Below are 17,044 nucleotides of genomic sequence, written 5' to 3' on the forward strand. Positions count from 1 at the left end.
TACACTTCAGTGCCTCATAGCTTGGCCCCAGTTAAATGACCGCAACCTTTTCTATGGACAGAAAGGAGTCCAGTTGGATCTTCAGCAAATCCTCTGTTGTACCTTGGGTGCTCTGAAGGCCGTCTTAGCAGGGGGCAGCCTCCATGCTGAAGGGGATCTCCAAATGGGGAATGACTGCACTGGAATATCTTCATAGGGATTTTCCTTGGCTGGGTCTTTAAAAGTCATATAAACACTGTTTTAGAGGGACATGATTAAGTGGGAACAGTGGCCATCGCTAAAGAACACAATGATTTTCTTCTAGGTTCTCGTGGAGATGTAAGGTTGTAAGAGCAATGGCATTTTAAGTTTATACATCACTCCAATGTTCAGTCAAGGTAAAGAACTTTCAAAACACTATACTGTAAACATTTACTTCTCAAATGGGTCATCCATTATACTAGTTGTAAAACTCATTAACAATGAAAAACTTTATACAGCAAATGTTTCTACATTAGGAAAACAAAGCTAAAACAAGGTATGTCTGATTGTAAAAGACATTGTACAATTAGGGGCATCACCAAATGCGCATCAAATTTAACTGCAAAGCATGGACACCTACATATAATATCCTCATAGATATTATCCTCAGACTGTGTGTAATAAAGTGCTGAACCAGCATTTCTTCCAAGTTCTTCATGAATCTTCCGTGAGTTCCGAAAGTGCTGAATATCTTCAAATTCAAAGGATTTCCTTAAGAAAGGAGATACACTTTAAAGTTATGCTTTCAAAAACTTTGATCTCTAGAGAAGACAGAAGTTGAAAAGACTTGTGTGCAAAATTATAAAAATGGTCAGGTATGATGGTGCACACCCTTAATCCCAGAACTCAGGCAGGTAAATCTCTGTGAGTTCCAGGCCAGACTTGTTGGTCTACAGAGCTCCAGTACAGCCAAAACTACATAGAGAAACCCTGCCTCAAAGAGCCCTAATAAATAAGATATTATTTTTTAACTTTATATGTATGTACTCTGCCTACATGCATGTCAGTACAAGACATTTGTGCCTGGTGCCCATAGATGCCAGAACAAGTTGTCAGAGCTCCTGGAATTGGAGTTAGAGAGATGGTTGTGAAATACCATGTGGGTGCTGGGAATACCACCTGGGTTCCCTGGAAGAAGCCAGTGCTCTTACCTGCTGAACCATCTCAGTTCCAAGAATTACTCCCTAATTAAAAGTGAGGCTGAGACCACCACGTCCTAAATGACATAAAAGAATGGACCTTCTTATCTAAAAGCTCTTTGGTGGTTGGTCAGGAGGGATAAGACAATGACTTGCTATGGAACTGAAGCTGGTTTCTAAGTCACTATGTAGCTCAGGCTAGCCTCAAAATTGTGATCCTCCTGCCTCAGCCTTCCTGGCAATGGGAATATAGTATGCACTACCCTACCTAGCCTTAGGAATTCTTGAAGACATTACTCGATGCTCCTAGGTAGTAGAATGTCATGAGTGTTACCTGTATTTTTACACTTCTGCTTTCCCCTCCTACTCCCCCTCCATGCTATCAGCATCCCTATGCTCAACTGAAGCCTGAATTCCAAGGTGGGAAAGGAAACTTGGATTGCTGGAGAAAACAGCTCAACAACCCGGTACTATAAGTCATGACCTGTAAGATGAAGACTTACCTTTTGGATCTCCCTCTGATCTTTCCACCGTATTTCTTTGGCTCAGAATCCTGAGAAGAGGCCAAAGACGATTCTATACAGGAATTCTTTTCACAGTACTTTTGGTCACAGTTTCTTTCTTTACTTGGCACACCGCCAGATTCAGATAAATACCTGAATGTCCTACGGGGTTTGGGCAAAGGATTTATAGAGGGTCCACGTTCTTGCCCCTCGGGTTCACAATAAATATTTTCCAAGCTCTTGGTTATTCCATAAGAACTATCCAGAACTCTGAAATTTGGTTCTTTTTCTGTAGAGTCACAAGGTGCTAAAGCCAAATTTAAAACTTTATCTGAGGGAAGTGTTTCTATCCTTTTCCACAGTATCTGTGAGGTATAGAAGTTTCCTGGAGGTAACGAAGCCTCTGGATCCACAGAGGCATCTCTCAGGCTTTCAATCTGTTTGACCCGAGCACACACCCAGTTGGAGTCTGGTCCAGTTTCCGAGGGGTGAGCGTCTTTATACTCTCGCTGCTCGCCTTCATGGTCACTTTGATCATGGCTTTTGGCATCTGCACTCCGTGGTAAACCCCCATTCTGAGAGTTGCTCCTTCCATCACCAGTGGGATATTTATGAGGAGGGACCTCTTGGTGGCAGTTATTATAACTCACTCCAAAGTCCCTTGGGTGAGACCTCGTTGGCTTAGTCACACCATTAGCCCTTCCTTCCCACTGGGATATCTTTTGTTTGATGTTTTTGCAGTGGCTTCGGGACAGGGTCTGAACAGCAGACCGAGTAAAGCCAACATCCATGTTCCCAGTGGGGTGCATGACAAGTGACAAATCTCAGAAAGGTGCCATTACACGTTAGCTGGGAAATGCTGTATTCTTTATTTTGTCAGAACAGAAATGATTCCAATATTTTCCTTTCATGTTTAACTTGGAGGTATCTTGTTAAAAATAAAAATTTCCATCACTGATCTTTGTTGAAAACAGCTACAACTGTATCATGAATGATCCTATTAAAATGAGACAGGAATATTAACATAGTTTCAAGATTTCTCACTTTAAACTCCACTGAACACTACCCACATAGCACTAAATAATCAATTTATATTGCATTTGTAAAAAAAAAAAAAGTGCCTGTAATTCAACTCCATGAAGTCAATCCTACTAAGAAAATACCCCTGGTGCTATTTCTCAAGCTGTCAGCTTTAATGCCCTGCTATATTTAGTACTTTGAAAAATACAAATGGTATTCTGTAATGAATTAACTCTTTCTTTGTGTATATGGTACTAGAGCCTTACGTATGCTAAGCAAGCACTCTATCACTGAACAACACACACCTCCAGCCCATTAATCCATTCTTTATGAACCTCTCTCTTTATGTAGTATTACAAAAATCACATATAAGGCTGGACATAGTGACACACACCTTTAATCCCAGTAATCAGGAGGCAGAGGCAGAGAATCTCTGAGAGTTCAAGGCCAGCCTGGTCTACATAGTGAATTCCAGGACAGCCAGGGCTACATAGTGAGATCCTGTCTCAAAACAAACAAAAAAGCACAAAGAAGCAGAACTGCATCCAGTAATTAGAAGTATATTTACATGTCTAGACAGGAACCTATTCACAAACACATCAGTAACTAATTTCCTCCTCTTGTCTTCAGTTGCTATGTAGTATTAGCCCATTGCATACCTTTATTTCAACTGAACCGTTAGCAACACAGGATTTCACACAGGCTGCTAAAGAGACTCAACCCAAAGGCCCCATTATCTTGTCCCTGGCTGCATTTTCCACATCTCTGCCACCACGCCCTGGACTCGGAGCAGCAGTCACCTTTCTCATCCTTCCTTTCAGAGGCTTCACTCAGCCAGCACCATAAAGTGCTTCCTCAAATGTGAAGGAAGGCTGGTCAACACTTTTCCTGCCACTAGGCAGAGACTGCTCTCCAGCCCTGCTGCACAGAGGTTATAAATAGCACCGATTCAGAACTTCCTGAGCTAGGGTCATCCTTCCTCCTGCTTCATCTGCGTGCTCCTGATTAACAAGCAGGAAACTATCTTAGTCTGGCTCCGTCAGTAAAGCTGACTAAACTGAACTGGTACACACACACACCGTGCGCACGCGCACACACAGCACACACAACTTCTCTGAGGTTTTTGTATGCTATGTTTTTTTCTCACCCATATGAGTTTAATTTCTTTTCTTTTTTTTTTTTTTTTTTTTTTTTTTACGAGACAGGGTTTCTCTGTATTGTTTTGGAGGCTGTCGGTCCAGCCTGGCCTCGAACTCACAGAGATCCGCCTGCCTCTGCCTCCCGAGTGCTGGGATTAAAGGCGTGCGCCACCACCGCCCGGCTAATTTCTTAATTTTTTAAAAGAAATAATTTTTTCATAGACCAGAGCTTCTTTTCTGGAAAGCTAAATTTCCTGCAGACTTGTAAGAATGCCCACAAAACAGAATGCCCACAAAGACAAACACCACATGACTTCCTTAATGTGGAAGCTAGAGGGGAAAAGGAGGGCATGACGCTAAAGTCGGGGAGGTGGGGGTGTGAATAAGAGCGAGTGGTGGGGGCGAGTGTGATTCTTGTACTTTCATAAGCATGTGTGCAAATGCCACAAGAGACTTGCGGACATAGTGGACATGGTAGGAAAGGTGACTTTAAAAGCTTGTGACATGGGGCTGGAGAGATGGCTCAGAGGTTAAGAGCACTGACTGCTCTTCCAGGGGTCCTGAGTTCAATTCCCAGCAACCACATGGTGGCTCACAACCATCTGCAATTCAATCTGATGTCCTCTTCTGGCATGTAGGCAGAACACTGTATATGTAATAAATAAATAAATCTTAAAAAAAAAAAAAGCTTGTGACATGGCTTAAATGAAAGTTGTGGAAGTCCTGAAGAGCATTTTCTCTGGAAAGATGTGTGTGGGTCTGAGTGAGTGAATGTGCATGCTTGTTTTTTGTTTCCTGAGGCCAAATCTCACTCTGGAGCCCAAACTGGCCTCAAACTAGTCCCAGTCCTCCTGTCCCAGCCTCTAAAAATACTAGCACTCAAGCATGACAATGCATGACAAAGCATTCAGCTACTGTTTATCAAGACTCCAAATATCTTTTCCTTGCTTCTGACACTTGCAAGTGCCTTTGACACTTCATTACAGACAAGATGGATCTGGCTACTGAAAGGCTTCCAGTCTTGTTAGCAAAGCTTTCCCACGTTCCCCTGTTAATATGGGTAAAACTGAGGGGAAGAAAGTGAAAACTTTCAGAGCTACAAAAATCATCTAAACCTGAAAATTTAACTGGCAACAAATGTCTAAATCTGGAGAACTGCTGCACACTGATGGTGTTCAAGCCTCAGCAGGCAGCTTAGCTACAGGAGAGAAGCCTACTTGTTCTCATTGTATGCTCTCAAAAAGCCAAGTTGTAGTAATACAATGCCTATAATCCCAGCACTTATGTTGAGGCAGAAGGATTGTGAATTTGAGGCCAGTCTCTAAAGTACAGAAAGAGATCCTGTCTCAAAATAAAACCCAAAAGTGTTGATGCATTTTAACATTTATGACTGTACTGATAACACAAAGACCTTTACAGCTAATTTCACAGTTCTAATATTCTTTTTGCAAAATTGAAGGCTCTATATTTTTCTTTTTTTTTTTTTTTCTTTTTTCTTTTTGAGACATCGTGCCATTCTACAGCCTAGGCTGGCTTAAACTGGGATTGTAGGTGCAAGCCACCTAGTTTCCAAATGAGTTTATTGCTTTTATAAAATGACTTGCCTAATATGGTCTCATAAAAAAAATAACTAATTTGTCAAGCAAAACTTGCCTCAGACACCTCATATTCTCCCTAGCTCCTCTTCCCCATGTCTCTCCTAGGCGGAAAGAACCTCCAAACCCATTTCTGATCCCCTGGTCCCTCTACTATGAACAGACCTCCACCCCAAAAATGCCGGTTAGTTTTCAAGGTCTCTTCCAACCTTCATCCTTTTAAAAACTCCCTGAGTGAGGCCACCTTATTCACATTACCAGAGATTGCTTTTTCAAGCTTGCTCAGAGAGTTCTTGCAGAAACACAGGACTGCAAACATTTCACAATTTAAACACTGCCTCTTCTCTCTCTCTCTCTCTCTCTCTCTCTCTCTCTCTCTCTCTCTCTCTCTCTCTCTCTCTCTCTCTCTGTGTGTGTGTGTGCATGTGTGTTTGCCTCTGTCTCTCTCTGTCTGTCTGTCTGTCTGTCTGTCTCTCTCTCTCTCTGTATCTGTCTGTCTGTCTGTCTCTTTCAGTTTTCTGTGTAGTCTTGGCTGTCCAGGGACTCACTCTCTCCCTCTGTAGACCAGGCTGGCCTCGACTTCACAGAGATCCCCCTGGCTCTGCCTCCCAAGTGCTGGGATTAAAGGCAAGGGCTTCTGCGGCTGTGAAAGACCTCTGAAGGCGTGTAGAGCTCAAAGGAGAAAGTAAGGAACATGCACACAGCAGGAGTCAGCAGGTCCCTAGGAGGGCAGAAATGTGTACATCAAGAAATATGTACATCAAGCACTCTCAGTAGTCAGCAGGTCCCTAGGAGAGCAGAAATGTGTACATCAAGAAATATGTACATCAAGCACTCTCAGGTTAAAGAATGAAACAGAATACTTGCGGGGATTTTAAACCAGGCTTCTTTGCTTTTACTTTCTGTTGTTCTCCAGTGTATTTACATCCATCAAATAAATACATCATATGCAGTTATCAGCTTAAAATGTCACGTGAGTTCACCATATTACAGGAACCAATGTGATCCCAGTCAGGTAACAAATTCTCTTTGGACAAGAGAATATGGATGCTCAATTTACCAAAGTTTCATACACAGCAAGTTTCTTCAGATCCTTTACAACAATCTAATTAAACAGATGAAGTTGCCATAATTAGATCATTCTTTCTTCTTTTCCTGTTTTTGAGTGTGTGCATCTGTAGAGTACTGGTTGACACCGGGAGTCACCCTCAGGTGCTCTCTACTTCCGTCCTCACTGACGCAGGGATTCTCACCTGAGCTTGCACTTCACCCCATTCAGCTCGGCTAGCCTACTCCTTTGTCTCAGGGAACCCGTCTCCACCTCCCAAGTGCTGGAATTACAGGCTGGAAGACACCCCTGCCTAGCATTTACATGGGTCGTGGGGACCAGGACTTAGTTTTCCATGCCTGCACAGCAAACACTTTACCCTGGAACCATCTTTCAAGCTCCAATTTACATCACCCTAAAAGTTGAATCACTAAGTGATAAAGGGGCAAAATGGTCAATTTTATGATATATATATTTTACCTCGATTAAAAAGAAACTAATGAGCCTGCTGGTGTTGACTCAGGCCTTTAATCCCAGCAGGTGAGTCTCTGTGAGTCTGAGGCCAGCCTGGTCTACTGAGCAAGTTCCAGGCTCCAAGGCTACATAGAGAAACCCCGTCTTGTAGAAAAAAAATTAAAAGGGAAAGAGAAGGGGGGAAGGAGAAGGAGGAAGAGAAGAAGAGGAAGAGGAAGAGGAAGAAGAAGAAGAAGAAGAAGAAGAAGAAGAAGAAGAAGAAGAAGAAGAAGAAGAAGAAGAAGAAGAAGAAGAAGAAACTAATGAAAGCAAGCAGGAAAACTCATCTGTAGTCATAATGGATTGGACTCACCTTGCTTGTACAGCTATAAACTGTACAGAAGAAGATAGATGCTTTCTATATTATATATCAGCACACGGGACTGTAATCCCTGAAGGAAGCTGGGTCTCACTTTCTCCCTGGAGACACTCTATTACGCAGCATTGAGCTGGGGAGCCCCAACAGGGTGTGGCAACCTTGCTAAGTTGAAGATAAAGAAACTAGAGTATGAAAGGGCTAAAGTAAACAGAACTTTCCAGGCAAAGTTAACAGAAAAAAGAAGGAGGGATGAGGCAAAGTTCCAGAAATTTACATGAAACCTTGGCTAAGCATTGAGCAGCAAATGCTGAGGAAATTCTATATGGCTGGGCCATCGACAACCAATAAACAAAAGACCAACCAGGAGGGAACTGTAAATTGACCAATACCAAGTTCACACAGGCCCAGGAAATGTTCACTAACAGATGTGGCTGGAGAGATGACTTAGTGGGTAAGAACAAATCCTTTCTTGTAGAAGACTCAAGTTCAGTTCCCAGTATCCACATGGCAATTCAAAAGTACCTGGAACTTCCGCTCTGGGGAATCTAATATCTCTGGCTTCCTTGGGCACCTGTACTCATGTGCACTACCCATATACATACTCATAATTTAAAATAAAGTAAAATGGCAAGTTGAATCATATATGCAGTATTAACGTTGATCATATTTGTAGTAGGGCAGTGGTGGCTGTGCACACCTTGGTATAGAGAAACCCTGTCTTGAACCCCCCCCCCAGCCCCCGGCCAAAAGCAACAGATACAACAAAATTAACAAAGACTTGAAGTCAGCTGTTATAAATCTGTTGATTATTTAAAGAAAAAAGTGGCAAACGGAAGAACAAAAGAAAACAAGGGTCTGGTGCTCAGTCAGTAAAATACTTGCCACACAAGCATGAGGACATGAGTTCACTCTCTAGCATCATGACTTAAAAATGTAATCCCAGCCCTGGTCACAGGAAGCATGGCAGTGCATACATGTAATCCCAGGACTGGGCAGGCTGAGCATGGCAGTGCATACATGTAATCCCAGCCCTGGGCAGGCTGAGCATGGCAGTGCATACATGCACTCCCAGTCCTGGGCAGACAGAAATGGGAGGATCCTTGAAGATCGCTGGCTAGCAAGCCTAGACATATCAGTAAGCTCCAGGTTCAGTGACAGGCCCTGTTTTTAAGAATAGGATTAAGGGGATGGAGAAAAGGCTCCGTGGTTAAAAGTACTGGCTGCTCTTTCGGTGGACTTGGATTCGATTCCCAGTATCCACAAGGTGGTTCACAACCATCTATAACTCCAGTTCCAGGGGATCTGGTCCCCTCTTCTGACCTCCAGGAATACCAAGCACACACGCTGTACACAAGCATACATGTAGACAAAACAGCCATACACATACAAAATAAAAATAATTAAAAAAATAAAACTCAGAGCTGGGTGGTGGTGGCTCACGCCTTTAATCCCAGCACTCGGGAGGCAGAGGCAGGCGGATCTCTGTGAGTTCGAGGCCGGGCTGGTCCGACAGCCTCCAAAACAATACAGAGAAACCCTGTCTCGTAAAAAACCAAAAAAAAATAATAATAATAAAAATAATTTAAAAATTAAAACTGAGAGGGCCAGATGGTGGTGACATATGCAGAGGCAGGCAGAACTCTGAGTTTGAAGTCAGTCTGGTCTACAAAGTTCCAGGACAGTCAGGGATACACAGAGAAAAACCTATCTTGAAAACAACCAAAAAACAAAAATAAAACTGAAAGCAATAGAGGAAGATACACAACATTGACCTATGGTGTGCACATGCACACAAGTACACATGTACACAGGGTACTGCATTAGTATTAGGGGTAGAAAAACATAAACCCAGCTACGTACTCAGTGTTTAAGAAGGCAGTGGAGAATCATGGGGAATAGTGTCTAGATCCTTTTTGGAGGCTAGCAGCCAGCTTATGGCTAGATTTAAAGCATGACCTAGGAAAGTTGTGGTGGCACATGCCTTTAGCACCAGCACTCAGAAGGCTAAAACAGGAGGATCTGGAGTTTAAGGCTAGTCTGGGATGCATAAGAGGAAAAAGAATGGGACCAGATGCTGGGGGAGAGGGAAGGTAGAAGGAAAGAAAAGAACAAAAGAAAAAGAGATAAAAACATGAAGAATGAAAATGTCAAGATAATACTAAGAAAAAATAAAAATTAGATATTGTACACTAATGAACTGGAAAATTCCATTTTTATTTATTTATTTATTTATTTTTAGTTTTATGAGACAGGGTTTCTCTGTATTGTTTTGGAGGCTGTTGGTCCAGCCTGGCCTCGAACTCACAGAGATCCGCCTGCCTCTGCCTCCCGAGTGCTGGGATTAAAGGCATGCGCCACCACCGCCCGGTGAAAATTCAATTTTTTTAAGACATCAAATTCTCTCAAAACTGATTCCCTAGATCTGAAACAATCCCAATCTGAATCAAGCAGACTTCGTTGCAGAATCAACAAGGTGATTTAACTTTAAATAGAAAAATATAAAGGAGCTATAGTGGCCTAAACGATTGTCAGAAACAGAAGAATAAGTTCAGGGGACAAAAGCTCAGCAACTATGAGACATCATTACACAGCTACAGTAACGGCCTAGAGATGACTGAGTGGCCAAGAGCACCGGCTGATGGCTGTTCTTACTAAAGATCCAGGTTTGATGCCCAGCACCCACACGGCTGCTCACAACCTTCTGCAACTCCAGTTTCAGGGGATCTGATGCCTCTTCTAGCCTCTGCAGTCACCACGCCCGCAAAACACACACACACACACTCATAAAGACACTCACACACGCAACACCCATTCTCTCACACACACTCACACAGAGACATAAACACACTTATACACAGACACACACAGAGCAACACACGCACATTCTCTCTCACACACACACATCCTCTCTCATACACATCCTCTCTCACACACACACACACATTCTCTCACACATGCACATTCTCTCACACACACATACACATTCTCTCACACATACATACACATTCTCTCACACACACACATTCTCTCTCACACACACACATCCTCTCTCATACACATCCTCTCTCTCACACACACACACATTCTCTTACACATATACATTCTCTCACACATGCACATTCTCTCACACACACATACACATTCTCTCACACATGCACATTCTCTCACACACACATACACATTCTCTCACACATGCACATTCTCTCACACACACATTCTCTGCCTCTCATACACACATTGTCTCTCTTACACACACACATACACACATACTTACGCACAGGCACGTCCATGCGCGCCCGCATACACACACACTCACCCGAGAATTTGAACCCTGACAATATTATAAGTCATAACTAAGTCAACACCACAGTTAAGACATGGGTGAGAAGACTAGTAAGTACAATGGAGCACATGAAAAGATCCCCACCTGCATTAGTCACCGTCACATAACCCACCAGCAGGGTAAGTACTGGAACACTTGAAACCTTCAAACGATGGTGAGAGAACACAGTACAACCACCTTAGAAGACAGCAGAGAGCTTCCTACACAGTTCCGACATGGCGGCCACAAGCACAAGCAACTCCACTAGCCGACTTTGGACGAAACAGACACAAGTGCTCACAAAGGCTTTTACATGGGTATTCAGGGCAGCTTCATTCATAAGTGTCTCAAGCCAGAGCACTTGAATGCATAAACAGTTCTATATTGACATAACCATTGACAATAAAAGGAACAAAGAAACAGTATACATGACATACATACTGGGAAAGGGCTTACTTCAAATTATTACAGTCCACAGTCACCAGGGGGAGAAGTCAGGGCAGGAACGCCAGGGAGGAAATGAAGCAGAGACCATGGAGAACGTTGCTTACTGGCTTGCTGGCTATGGTTTGCTCAGTCAGCTTTCTTATAGAAGAGGACGCCAGCCAAGGGATAGCACTGTCCACGGTGGGTTTGAACCCTTCCTCATCAATCAAGGAAATGCCTCCACAGAATTGACTACAGGCAAATCTGATGGTGGCAACCCCTCAATTAAGGTTCTCTCTCCCCAAGCTGACAATAAACTACTAAGCTCAATAGATCTCAAAAAATTATGCAGAAACAAAAGCATATATACTACATGATTCCAACTAAATCAGAGTTCATAACAGTCAAAACTGATATTCACAGGGAGAAACAGGTCAGTGTGGTTGCCAAAGAAAACTAACCACAGAAGACTATGCAAGAATTTTTTTGCAGTAACAAAAAATATATAGAGTGGGGAGTTACAGAAATGAGCATATTTGTCAAAATGTATTGTTAATACTTTAAAAATAAGTATATTTAACGATATGAAAAATAAGTATTATCTGAAATTACTATGCATTTTTGCTCTTAATATGAATGAGAAAAAATGAGATAGGAGTTATATTTTAGGCTGTGCTCAGCTTGTCTCAGTTGGCAGGGTAGTTGAGACTACAGGCATGGACCACAATGCTGCATTCATTGACTTTTGCAAATGTTTAAGACAGACATTAACTTAAAAATGATATACGCCTTTCTTCTTAGCATTGGGAGGTAGAGGTAGGAGTATCAGGAGTTAATGGTCAGCCTTGGCTACATATTGAGTTTGAAGCCAGTGTGAGTTACCTTGAGAGTCCTGTCTCAAAAAACAAAAAAATATAAGAAAAAACAACACGAACCAGAACAAACCAAAAGAAACAATAAAAACATGTGTAAACAAGCTGTCTATTGGGCTGTGGATGAAAGTGTTTGCTGAACCAGTGTGAGGACTGGAGTGGGGTATAACTGAATGAACCCGTAATCCCAGGGCTGGGAGGTGGGACAGGGTGGAGACAGGAGAATCACGAAAAAGGACCCCAAAACCGTGAGCTCAAAGTTTAGTGAGAGGTTATGTCTCAAAGGAGTAAGGCACAGAGTGATAACGCAGGCTGGCTATCTTCCTCTGGCCTCCCCCTCTCCCAGACCCCTTCACATATACCTTTCTCTCTCTCTCTCCCTCTCCCTCTCTCTCTCTATCTCTATCTCCCTTCCTCTCTCTCTCTCTCTCACACACACCCTGCCTCAAACACCTGACTATGCTGGAGATACATGATTACCCTGGAGACCATCTGACTACCCTGGAGACCACCCGACTACCCTGGAGACCACCCGACTACCCTGGAGACCACCCGACTACCCTGGAGACCACCCGACTACCCTGGGACTACCTGATTACCCTGCAGACCATCTGATGACTTTTGGTAAAACCTTCATAGCATCAATTTTCACAGTCTCATTGCTTGAAGAGCAAAGGAAATTGAGGATATAAGAAGCCTTCATATCTGTAATGAATTTGGACTCTTGGAAAGAAGTGACTCCGTGTTAGACAAGGTGTGTTAATTGTTCTAAACAACAGCACTCTTTAAACTCAAAATTCTGCAGAACCAGTATGAGCTTTCAAGGAACACAGAGATACTTGATGACTCCTCCTCTACACAGCTGAGGTGGAACCCATGGCCTTGGGCATAAGTGTAAGGTCTAGCATGGGCTCCACCTCCAGAAGAACACACATTCATTCACCATCCACCAAACTACCTAAGCTCTTGTTCTTTGGTCGTGGGAAAAGCAGGGTGTAAATGGCTATTTTAATAACACTTGTTTCATGTTTAGAGCCAAAGTAACCGTTTATCTGAAGAAAGCAGCTGCCAGCTACTTAGCTCCCAGAAGGAACATGGCCAAATGGAAAAAGGATTGTTGTTGGCATCCTGAGGATGGCATTTCAGGAAAAAGATAAGAGATAAAAATCTCTGGGGGGGGGGGAAGCAGACCTTCACTAATTATTTTTAAAAGTCATCATGGCCTGGTGTACCCGACTCTCTCCCTGCCACGGTTTTCACTGCAATGGAGACAGATAAATGGCTTTCCCAGAATGAAGAGCGAAGGACGCTATGCTGGTGGCACTGGGTTCGGATATGAATGTGGCAACTCCACTTGCTCTCCCATTCAGCATCCTACAGTTGCAACAGCACAGAGGCGGGAGCCTGAAGGGGGAACAACTTTGCTGGACAGACAATTCTAAACCGATAACACCTTTCCTTAGCACCTTTGCGTGTGGGCATTTTGTCTGTATGTCTGTGCACCACATTTCTGCCTCCCACAGAGGTCAGAAGAGGGTGGCAGACCCCCTGGAACGGGGGTCACAGGGAGCTGTGAGTCACCATGAGAGTGCTAGGAATCGAACCTGGGTCCACTGGAAGATCAGTCAGAGCTCTCTCATCACTGAATCATTGCTCCAGCCCCTCCTTAGTTTTGTTGTTTGTTTGTTTTGTTCATTTTTGAGACGTTTCTCTGTGTAGCCCTGGCTATCCTGGAACTCACTCTGTAGACCTCCTCTGGCCTCAAACTCATAGAGATCTGCCTGCTTCTGCCTCCTGAGTGCTGGGATTAAAGACGTGCACCACCACTGTCCAGCTCCCCTTAGTTTTTAAGATTATCATTCCTCCATCCATACCCCTCGTGTGTGTGTGTGTGTGTGTGTGTGTGTGTGTGTGTGTGTGTGTGTGTGTGTGTGTGTGTAGATCATAGGCTTGCAGTAGGGAACTTAACCCATTAAAATCTTTTGGAGCCATGAGATGGCTCAGCAGTTAAGCTTACTCGTTGCTCTTGTACAGAGTTGGGTTCAGCTCTCAGCACGCACATGGGAGTCTCAGGGGGTCTACCTCTCGATTCTACCTTCCGTAGACCCTGCTTGTACATGCTGCACACAGAGGCAGGCAGGAAACACTCATGCACATAAAAGTAAACATTTTAAAAAGAAACATTAAAAAATAATAAATAAACTGGGTGTGGTGGCACTTTTAATCCTAGCACTTGGAAGGCAGAGGCAGTCAGATCTTTGTGAGTTCGAGGCCAGCCTGGTCTAACAAAACAAGTTCCAGGACATCAGGGTTATTATAGAAACCCTGTCTCAGGAGAAAAATAAATAAATAAAAATACCTTTTTCTTTTTACGAGTGGAGAGACAAGATGCTTCTCCGAATGTAACCTGTTTCTCGGGCAATAGAATCAATCACTCACTCCAGCAATGAAGGAGACAACCACATGTGTGAGGGCAGTATCATGGCACACAGTGCAGAAAGTACAGGCTTCAGAGCTAGGGATCTGGAATTAAGTCCTCTCTAATTCACCCAGCAACACAGATGCTTCTAACCTCTCAAGAACCTTAACTTTTTCACTTATAACAAGGGAATAAGACTCGTCAGTACAGTACATGGAGGACAAAATGAATAATACATAAAGCATCGTGTACCAGGTTTGTGATGATGGTCACATTATTATAGAAAGTTACCTACACAGTCTATAGGGCTGAGCCAGTACACACCCTGACAGCATCTCACTCTTTTCTCTTATAATGATGATGCTAAGGTGTGCCCTTATCCTACTTCTCTCCAACTCTATATGGCCCACTGCCCTGTCTCATCCCATTCAATTAATGCCGCCAGGCTGCTAAGGCTCAGATCCTATCAAGCCACAGACTCTAAAAGCAGCTATTCTCAACCTATGGGTCACAACCCCTGAGGGGTTGAATGAACTTTTCACAGGGGTCACCTAAGATCATCTGCATATCAGATACTTACATTATTTTCATAACAGTAGAAAAATTGCAGTTATGAAGTAGCAACAAAATAATTTTATGGTTGGGCGTCATCAAAACATGAACTGTACTAAAGGGTCGTAGCATTAGGAAGGTTGAAACCCACTCACTGGTCTAGGGGGTGCGCCACAGTCTACAACACTTCCAAAGAGCAGCAGAGTTTTTAAGAAGTGAACCAAGGTTCTGTTATCAAAATTGAATTAATACCTCCCAATCATCTCCGGTATAAGAAATAAATTAAGTTAGTGAACTTAATTCTCTCAATTAATATGAGACAGGCACGGTCTACTCTATCAATATTAACTCACTGATCTTTAAGTTGCCTTTCTGTGTCTGTGGGTTTTACATCTCTGGACCTAACCAACTGTGGATTGAAAATCCTTAGGGGGAAATGTGTGTGTACTGAATATGGACAGATGGCTTTTGTCCTTATCCCCAACCAGCACGGTATAGAAGTGATCTCAATGCACTCACACTCTATCAGTTGCTCTGAGTCACCCAGAGTGGGTTCACCATCACACATGTGGACGGCCACAGGTGGCACTGCACCGTTTTATAGAAGGATCTTGGGTATCCATGGACTTTGCTATCCATGAAGTGGTCCTGAAATCAAATCCCATGAAGCGGGGATGACTCTATTAACTTATTCCTAAGTAAATCTAATTGCTTTACCCTTACTAATTACTCAAGGTACAAGGCAACACCAACATAATAATAACACAATTAGAAATATATGTAGGAAATATTTTTAAGTTGGCAAAAGTAGGGCAGGCAAGAAGGCTTCGAAGTTAAACGCACACACTGCACTTGCAGTGGACCCACGTTCAGTTCCCAGCACCCACATCAGGCGCCGCACGCCACCTGTATAAGTCCAGCTCCCCGGGATCTAAGGTCCTTTTCCGGCCTCTTCACACTGCACTCACATGCTCATATCCATAGTCAGCCCATCCATCCATCTACTGCCTGTCTCTCTCTCACACACACATAGTTAAATTCTCTCTCTCTCTCTCTCTCTCTCTCTCTGTCTCTCTCTCTCTCTCTTTTAGTTTTGCAAGACAGGGTTTCTCTGTGTAACAGTTCTGGCTGTCCTTGAACTCACACTTTGTTGACCAGGCTGGCCTTGAACTCCCTCTCAAGTGCTGGGAATGAAGGAGTGTGCCACACCACCCCAGGGCCTTGAATTATTCTTTACAGTACATTATATATCTTTTCTGGGGTCGTTCTTGCTGGGGGTAGCCAGAAAAAAAGGAAAATCAGGGAGGTGGCACGAAACACCAACTCTGAGGAGCTGTCCAAGGAGACCTGAAGGCAGGCCGGACCTCAGAGTGCCACCCTACATTCATGAGAGATGCTGAACTGTGTTTCAGTAAAGCTTGGGAAGCAACTGGAGGTTAAGCCACTAAGCTTGTTTTTCCTTCCTTTCTTTTTAAATTTTTCTATTAAGTGTATTTATGTAGAAATGCCAGTATATGTTATTTAATCTGCAAAACCCCTGGATTACTTTGAGTCAGGTCTCACTATGTAGCCCCAGCTGTCCTGCAACATGCTCTGTAGACCAGACTGGCCTTGAACTCACAGATCTTCCTGCCTCTGCCTCCAAAGTCCTGGGATTATAGGCCTGTGACATCATTTTTGATAAAGTATACAGGAATAAAACTCGCAGAAAATTCCTCATTGAATTTAGCTAAAAATGTTTTCTAGAAAATGAAAAACAACCAAATCATTGAAGGAAAAAACAAATACAAAGCTAGTGGCAAACTGACTTATATTTCTCAAGCTTTTTCATCTCGATGATGGTTACTTGAATAATAAATCTTCAAAGAAGCGCACACAGGATTTCGGCCTTTTATCTCTCTCTAGTCAGAGGAAACTGCCGTATAGATAACTGAAAATGGCTCCCAAAATAGCAAAGAAACTTGAAAAAATCTTAATAATAAGTTCTTGTAATACACAACATGAACTTCAGTTATTGGACATGACTGCAGAGTAAGAAAAATGAAAGATGGTTCGAAGTATACATTTAATGCTTTCCTGGTCTGGACAGACTGTGGAGCTTGTCATGAGAATGTTCTGAGGTTTTTGTTAAATGAGAGAATTTTAAAATGCTAACT

General features: G+C 43.0%; 1 protein-coding gene across 1 annotated transcript in view; it reads right to left on the reverse strand.

Annotated features, from left to right (window-relative positions):
- The window catches only part of Dennd2c (DENN domain containing 2C), a 76,097-nt gene that overhangs the window by 37,350 nt on the left and 21,703 nt on the right, over positions 1-17,044 (reverse strand). The window contains exons 2-4 of the mRNA XM_040752131.1: positions 1,664-2,660; positions 602-732; positions 103-215 (exon numbers count right to left, since the gene is read on the reverse strand). Of these exons, the coding sequence (XP_040608065.1) occupies positions 103-215; positions 602-732; positions 1,664-2,472 (1,053 nt within the window). The 5' untranslated portion in view covers positions 2,473-2,660. The remainder of the gene's footprint in view (positions 1-102; positions 216-601; positions 733-1,663; positions 2,661-17,044) is intronic.

This window comes from Mesocricetus auratus, unplaced genomic scaffold (genome assembly GCF_017639785.1).
Source record: "Mesocricetus auratus isolate SY011 unplaced genomic scaffold, BCM_Maur_2.0 Super-Scaffold_100009, whole genome shotgun sequence".
NCBI lineage: Eukaryota > Metazoa > Chordata > Mammalia > Rodentia > Cricetidae > Mesocricetus > Mesocricetus auratus.